Genomic DNA, 8,478 nt, shown 5'->3' with positions numbered 1-8,478 from the left:
AGATTGATCCCAAGTCTCCTGACTTTTTCAGAATTAAGTAATATTTGAAGAAGCCATTATTCATTTCCTGCTCTGGCATGAGCTCCACTGTTTGCTCCAGCAGCAGAGAATTTCCTGTTTCAAGAGAGTGTTGTGCCTAGTGTTCTAAGATCAAGGCTATAGGCTAGTCTGGTGGAATCCCCGAGAAATAAAGGCAATATCCTTTTCGAATGATAACACCCATTGTTTATTGGTTAATCAATACCATACGTAACTAAATCAGCTCAGGCTTCCCCTCAATGGTAAAGATGATTGGATGGAATTTGGGAGATTGATTATGCAGGACCCCTTCAAAAAGAAAAGGGAGTTCAAATTGAATTGTGGATTGACTTTTTGTTGGTCATATGTTTCTCTTCCAAGCCCTTTCACAATGCTATTGATCATGCTCTTGTTATCTTTGTCGATTACTCTCATCTTTGATAGACATATTGCCTTCTGTATGAAAAAACCTGTCTTCTGGCTGCAGTTACTGTTCTCATGTGGCCAAAGACAGTGTCTGGAGCATGGAACAATGGTCTTTTAATAAGATCTGCAGGTTCCTTGACCTTTTCGCACCAAACAAACATTCACCATTTCAGGGAACATTGGCCAATCTATAAGGCACATCTTCTCACAGGTCAGGCATCTTCAACCAAGCTGTTATCCTGGCTCCAGTAGCCACAAATGAGGTACAAGGTGAGGTATCAAAAGTTTCGTAAGCCAATCTGATTGTTTTTTCCATATTCTCTCATGTTTGTGAGGTGATTCTTCAACAAGATGAAAAGCAGAAGTTTAATAGAGTTGGTTTTTTTTTCAGGCATTGGTGCATGAATTGCACCTTGTAGAGCTGGTATGCTGCTATTCAAGAAGTTAACATTGAACCTTGTACTTGAGGTCTTATTTGCTCACCACTGGGGCGCATGAGATAGGTTTTGCCACATCCTGAATTGAAGCTCTTTAAGCAGTCTCTGTACTGGGATTGCCACTGTATCCTTTGGGATATCTGTGCTTTGGGGTAGTCTAAGTAAGTCCATTCTCAGCTCTGTATGTTCCCTGAAGGGAAAGGGTACCTTTTAGACATCTTCTTAATAAAAGTTGGATAAGAGAGATCTTTTGGTAGGAAGGTACTTCTAGTTAGCTCTGGTAACCCTGTGGATTCTTCTTTGTTTTATAGTTGAGAAAACCCATTTCCCAAGAATTCTCTGAGAATTGAAAAGATGATGTAAGATCTACGTCCTTCAAACTAGAACAATCCTTGGTTGATCCTCTTGTTCCGTTTAAATTATGGAAGTCAAGTTTATTTTTTGTTTGCTTTCTACAAATAACCCTTGAAGTAGTCTAAAGGATGACTGAGTCTGAAGTATTTCTAGTAGAGGCATAAATGGACATTGTACTGGAGAAAGCTTTGGCATATCCTTGAAAAAATTCTTAAAATTGTTCAAAACATTTTTTCATACTTTCTTCTGCAAGATCAGTTTTTCTGAGAGATTCTCGAGGAAGGATCTGGGAAACAGTCATCTGAGTCTGGTATTAAGAATATAGCGGCCAGCTTGGGTAATACAGTAAAACTGGCACAAAGAAGGGAAAAACTGGCACATAAGAAACTCATTGGGCCTTACTATAAATTAGAGACCCAATGGTTTGACCATTTGTGATTAATTAGAGATAGACAGTGCCTCTATGCCCATGGTCCACCAACCTAGTGTATTCCTCCCCTTATGGTATAAGCTTAAAGGGGAGAGGACTTCAATTTTTTTCTTTTGAAAGCTTCTAACATGCGCAAAACCAGAGGTTCTTTAAATTTCTCCGTTTCATGCACAGAGTTTCTTCTATACCAAGAGTTTTACTTGCATTAATAACTGCATATACGTCCGCGCTGTGACTTTTGTCTGCTCTAAGAGTTTCCCCTGCGCTGTTTTCTGTGCAGAGAGTGAAGTTTGCAAAGAATCTGTGTCCTGGCTGTGCACAGAGTGTGAAGCACAGTTCCAAAGAGACTTGGTGCATAGGAGTGGCAGCCTGCGCAGAATGGAGTTTTGCGCTGAGGCCTGTTCAGGAGGCAAATAAGCCCCATTGCGCGATTGTTGTACCTCTGGTGATTGATGATGCAGTTTGTCGCCACTTTCTTCCACGTATAGTGAAGTGGAATCCCATTGTCACTTTTTGGAGGAGTTATCTCCTTTTAAAGAGTGCCTCCCATCCTTTGAGGATGAATTTCTCATGAAGAGAATGCGAAATTTTTTTTTTTTAACTTTTCACCTTGAGAGAAATTTGAAGGTGTAAGCTGTAGATCTTTCATTTTGTATATTCTGTATTGTCTCATTTTTGGATACTTTTTAATAGAATGCTCACAGTTGGGTCATCATGGCCACATCCAAGTTAGTGAAGGCAGTGATAGCACTTGGAGTGAGTGTTCAAAGCTGCCATCTTATGCCCGCAAGGGCAACATTTAAAGCCAGCCTTCATGAAGACCCTTTTAGCTAAATTAAACTCAATTTTTTTAAAAATCATTTTCCTCTCTCTTTTTTTTTTTTTTTTGGTGTTCAGAGGTTAAAAAAAAAATTGAGAAGCTCAACAAGCTGCGAACACCCCCCCCCCCACCCCAAAAAAAAAACAAAAAACAAGCACACACTAAAATGTGATGAGAGCTAGCACACGTTCGGTACACAAGATGGACTAAAAAGGTTGAAGTTGCTCATGAGGATGCAGCGATGCGGGAACTATTCGTCTTGGCACCAATTCATCCTGCTTTGTCGACAGAGAAACAAAAGCACTACAAAAATCTTTTACAAATCATAATCATCAAGCCCTTACAAGGACGATGTCCCTTTAACACACCCTCCCAGATTTTTGATCCTGGCCACATGCCCAGTCGCTCTGGATTCAAAGTGTGACTACAAAACATGAACAACAGATGACATTTGTACCAGAAGCTGCAAACTTTATTTGCAGTAAGAGAAAGAGAAGGTGCTTTTCTTTAGGAAAATTCAAATATTTTTCATCTGGTGGTAATTTGTAGAATGCACATGCATGCAGTTTAAACTTGTGATAAGGTAAGAAATAAATACTCTTTTTAAATATTGTTTTCACATTTAAGCAAAACTTAGTTTGACCTGAGTAGGTCTGGAAAGAGGTTGGAATGTTTGCTGTAATTATTGTTAATTCTTCTTGCTTCGATTTAGGAACAGAATTGCATTGTTTGGTAGATATGCTAGTTTGGGGGTTTTTTTTTATTGTTTTTTGAAAGACTTCAAGTCCAAGGGCAGGGTTTTTTTATGTGTAGTTCAGCATTCCTAAAACTGTATTTAGACTATGTTACATTATATTACAGTGACTGCTTGAGACAGACAGAAGAAATATTTCTGCTGTTGTCTCTCGCTATATGCAAGCACAGTTAGGAGCTCCTGCATGAAGGTATAACTTTTTTGATAACTTTTCCAGCTTTTTTTTTCCAAGTTTCAGGATGCTGCTTTTAGGGAGTGAGATGAACCAAATGTCTGAGAATATCTGTGTGCAGAAATGCAAGCCAGTGTAACATTTCTGCAATATGACTGAATATTTAAGAACATAAGAAATTGCCATGCTGGGTCAGACCACAACACTATAATGAATGAGCAAGGAAACCTTCATAGTTACTAACCAGTACCTATGGAAGAAGAAATTCCTTCCTCCAAAAGTATTGAATCATATATTTGCCAGTATTTAGTTGCATTGAAGAGGAAGATAGCATACCATTTTTTTGTGTGTTAAATGTTTAAATTATTAAAGCCACAGCTGGGTCAGAATTGGATATTATGCAAAAATGAAGAATGATGTTCACTGAGTGGAAAATAGCACAATAAAAAATATACAGCTACTGGAACGTATGGTGCAAGGATTTAATTTTATAATTTACATCCCAAATACATAAATAAAGATCAAGCATGCAGGCTAATGGGCTAATTTGCTTTTTAGTGAGCATTGTGTGTGTATGTGTACCACTACAAGATCTTATTTTTTTGTCTCATGGAAAGGTGGCGTCAGAGGGCCAGTTTTAGATCACGCTCAGTATGTGGAAAGTACAGTCTGCCCTCTGCCTCTTCTCCTTTTTGACAGTTGCTACAAATCATATAGTGTATGGTCAAAACAGAAGGAAAGGAACGAGACCAAGCAATCTTGCAGCAAAACAAGTTCATGTGCAAGGTATGATGGTTATTTCTAAATTTGCTTTCACCTGTAAAAAAAAAAAAAAAAAAAAGAATATCACTGGTTACGTACACATTTTCTGTCTCTAGTTAGTACAGCAATGCATAACCCAAAGCGGCAATCAATAATTGACGCAGAGCATACCTATCTTGACATTACTGTGTATTGAACAAGTTCTGGCTTTCTCTTGGTTTCTGGCTTTGGATAGGTAGATTAGTATTATCAATTTATTAAATAGATAGATAATCACTGATGCCTATAGGGTATGAATAAATGATACTGCAAACTAAAACAAATAGCCCGAATAATTGGCATAATATATCTAAAATGGAAGGGAGGTGACCACATAGAACAGGCCAGTATCACTCTGAAAGGGTGTTCCAATGGTGCCATGAACCACCCAACTGAAGGTCAACCGGCTTCCCAGCATGTTTTCCTGTCAGACAGTGTTTTTCATGTAATGCCCTCCATTACTGCAATTATGTAAAATGAAAATAAAATGCCATGCAGAAGAAATATTTTCATACTAGGCGTATAGAGCTAATTTTCCAGCAGTTTTCGAATTTCAGTATGTTTTTACTTTCAGTATTTATGGTCCTCAGTGAGTTGTTTTGTGATTTATTTTTTTTGTGGGTCTTTGATATAGTTTCCTTCTACAATATTTGTAATTCAGGCTCAAAATCCTTCTTTGAATGATAAAAGCAGATCAGAAAAGAACAGCCAGAAATATAATTCCATGTGTCAGATCATATATTGCTCTCAGTTTTAACAGTGACTAAAGATAGATATTACTAGTACAACAATATGGCAACAGTTACATTTACTTTCCTACATTGCCCCCTCCCGGTAATGCATACTGTTAAAATGGGGGTAGACAGCCCCAAGCCAGCACTATATGGTAGTGGGTAACATATTTAAATACCTGTATTAATGCCCAAATCCTAACATAGTATAAGACAGAACATAGAAACACAATACCATGTTAGCCAACCAGAAACACAATTTATTGAAAAACAAATCAACAAAATTGTTATAGTTGTGTAGAGCTGATATTTACTAGGTTGACTGTTGATTGAAGCTTAACTTCCATATACAAAGGTAAAGAATAAAGGCTGTGAATACAACTTCTTCCCCTACATAAGAACATTCAGCTTGATTTGCAATCTGCAATAGTCCAAACAATTTGAAGATTCATTAGCCTAATAGAAGCAACTACTTTGCTGGTTCTCTTTTAACAAGTAGTAAAACTAAGAAGCTAAATGAAAGCAGGTTTGCTTACCATAAAAGATGTTCTCCATAGACTGCAGGATGACTTAGCCATGACCGAACGGACCCATCTTAGCTCAGTAGAACTTTGCATGGAAGTTCCCCCATGTGTATTGCCTCGCGAGACCTTCAGCTGATATTAGAGCTAAATTTTAATCTAGCTAAGGAGTTGACTCTCCAAGGAAGTGGGTGAGTATTAACTATTGTTAATTCATCCTGCTTTCCTTGAAGAACGCTGTTTACAGTAAGTACAATTGTTTTCTCTGTTGACAAGCAGGGCTGAATTAGCCAAGATACGTGGGGAGCCCCAAGCTGAAGGTTTCAGCGGAGCACATACTGGAAAGCAATGTAGACCCCACTGTGGAGTATAGACTACTGGTGAACCGGCTACGCCAAACTGCTTGTCCAAAAATACTATCTCTTCTGGACATTGTCAAGACAGTAGTGGGACGTACAAATGACCAAGTAGGGATGTGCAATTGGTTTTTTTTTTTAGGCCATTTGTTTCATTCATTTTGGCCCATGCACGCATATCTCATAATTGGAATGTATGCACGCAAAACCACTGGTATGCATGCATGTGGGAGAGGAACTATGAAATTGGGAGTACAATAAGGAAATCATTGAGGGCATAGATGAAGTAGAGGCATAGAGTGTACCAATGGTGAGGATACATTGATGGCACAGCTGCATTGAGTATGTTGATGTTGGAGACTCACCAATAGTGCAGATGTATCAATTGAGAGAAAAGCATCGAGATCACCAATGGTACAGAAGCATTTGATGCAGACATATGGCAGGCACTAAAGATGGAGAAGCTGCACTGCTGTAGATGCACAGAGTGCACCAATGGTGAATATGTATCAATACCTTCAAGTACACCATGCATCAATGATGTTGATGCCCCAATGATGCAGAAGCATCAAATGCATCAATGGTGTAGATGCATCAATGATGCAGAAGCACTGAGCACAGCAATGGTACAAATGCACTGAGGGTATCGATGATACAGATGCTTATGCACCAATTCAATAGCTACCGATGATGTGGAAGTATTGAGTGCTCTATACTGAAGCATCAAGCGCATTGATGATGTGTTAAAGTGCTGGCACTGATCAATGACAGTTTCATATGCTCCTGCATCATGCACTTTTGCTGAATATGCTGGATACTTCTATGTTGATGGGGACAGGTAGTCCTACAACTGAAGAAACCAGTTCGTGATATTTTTTTCTCTGTTCAACCCTGATACTATAGCAGATCGGAATCTGGCATCACAGGGAGGGGGAGCCTTGTGTGAGGAGCTCCTGCTCCACTCAGAGAGAGTATCTTTCAGACACAGATCCAAGAGCTGTGGAAAAGAAATCAGAGAGTTGTTTACGTTTTTATTTTAACAGCATTAAACATTGGTGTTGAGGGGCTGCCAATACAACGATAAAAATGTGAACAAAACTGAGACCTATGGCCAATATTCAACATATTTCATGAGAGAGAGAGAGAAGGTAAACGTCCATGCTGCAGCAAGGATAAAAAGATACTGAAGGACTCCTGAAGCAACATGCATGTGGAAGCTCCCACATATTTAGTATCAAGAGTACTACTGAGCTAAGTACATGGTTCTGTCCTGTGCTGTCACCTATGTGTCATGGCTAATTCAGTCCTGCTCTTTGAAGGAGAAACATAATTTCCCACTTAAGTCTTCCATTTAAGCAATACTGGGGCTCATTTAAAAGAAAGGTGGAATGCTGCACAGTCTGTTATGAAATGAGACATATTGCTATGTGTACTGGAAGGGAAGTCCATGCTTAGAATGCAAGGTGACTTCTTCTCTAGTTAGGTGACTGCATCCACCTGGATGGAATCCAAGCTTCAGAACCCAGTAGACTATAGTCTAACATTTTGAAAAGGGGTCTCTGCTACTGTTGTGTTCTTTTATCCTGCAGTAGCAGAAAATTGATGTTGGAGAGCTATATTTATTAAGAAAAAGAGGCATTGAAACATCTGCTACTGCAGCATGAATCGGAGACTTAGCAGCAGCAGACATTTCTTTTCAGTGTAAGCTAGCTCACAGTTGGCTTTATTTTAAAACATATTATTTTCCCAATTGGACAATAAGTTGCCTTCAGTTATGAGCACGGAATACACAATTTAAGTCCGTCTCTTCCGACTGCTAATAGAAACAGACTTATGATTATTTGCTAAAAGATTTACTTTTGACTGACAATTCATTACTATCAGGAAATGTGCATCATGCCAGGGTCTTCTGACCACTGCATAGAAATTGCCCAATAAGACTAATCGTTTTGCATTTTCATGAGCAGCCTTAATATTGGAGGCCAGTTTGGAAATGTAAAATACAATATATCATTTGATAAATACCTTTTGTCTAAATGCCATCATTTATTTACTTATGTATTTATTTATTTATTTATTTAAGTGTTTTTATATACCGTGGCACGTTGGGAACATCACCTCGGTTTACAAGTAACATAATGCAGCAACAGGCTTTACAGGAAAAACATAAGTGATATAATATAGCAACAGGCTTTACAAGGCAACTCATAGCATAACAGGAACTGTATAACAAAGGAAATATGTACAGAAAAATATGGTGATAATAGCATTGCTTTAGCAGTGGGGGATACAGAAAGAGCTATGAGGTGAGAGTCATACCAATGAATTAACAAGGAGAAGGCTGAGAGAAGAAAAGGAGTTAACTGGGGGGGGGGGGATAAGGAGGGTAGAAAGAAAGAGGGGGTACTGGTGAGGAAAGTTCAAGTGTATGCCTGTTTGAAAAGCCAGGTCATGAGTTTCTGTTTGAATTTCCTAGGGCACAATTCCTGGCGTAGACTGAGGGGCATCTTGTTCCAAAGAGCAGGCCCTGCGATGGAGAGCGAGCGTTCTCTGGTAGATACAAGTTTAGTGAGTTTAGGCGAGGGTGTATGTAGCTTTGCCTGATGTTGCGTTCTGGTGGGCCTGTCAGGAGTGCGAAATAGGAAGTGCTCTTTGAAC

At 39.0% G+C, this 8,478-nt stretch overlaps 1 protein-coding gene across 2 annotated transcripts in view; it reads left to right on the top strand.

Moving 5' to 3' along the window:
- Positions 1 to 2,750: 2,750 nt before the first annotated feature.
- The window catches only part of COL28A1 (collagen type XXVIII alpha 1 chain), a 352,774-nt gene continuing 347,046 nt past the window's right edge, over positions 2,751 to 8,478 (top strand). Inside the window, exons 1-2 of one of the 2 annotated variants that reach the window (XM_029588942.1) lie at positions 2,751 to 3,068; positions 4,029 to 4,197. In XM_029588942.1, coding sequence (XP_029444802.1) covers positions 4,065 to 4,197 — 133 coding nt within the window. In that variant the 5' untranslated portion in view covers positions 2,751 to 3,068; positions 4,029 to 4,064. Of the gene's footprint in view, positions 3,069 to 3,365; positions 3,430 to 4,028; positions 4,198 to 8,478 lie in introns of those variants that run through there. The other variant, XM_029588943.1, reaches the window with a different exon arrangement.

This window comes from Rhinatrema bivittatum, chromosome 2 (genome assembly GCF_901001135.1).
Source record: "Rhinatrema bivittatum chromosome 2, aRhiBiv1.1, whole genome shotgun sequence".
Lineage (NCBI taxonomy): Eukaryota > Metazoa > Chordata > Amphibia > Gymnophiona > Rhinatrematidae > Rhinatrema > Rhinatrema bivittatum.
Note: the sequence above shows the minus strand (reverse complement) of the source record. Positions and strands in the feature narration are given on the sequence as shown.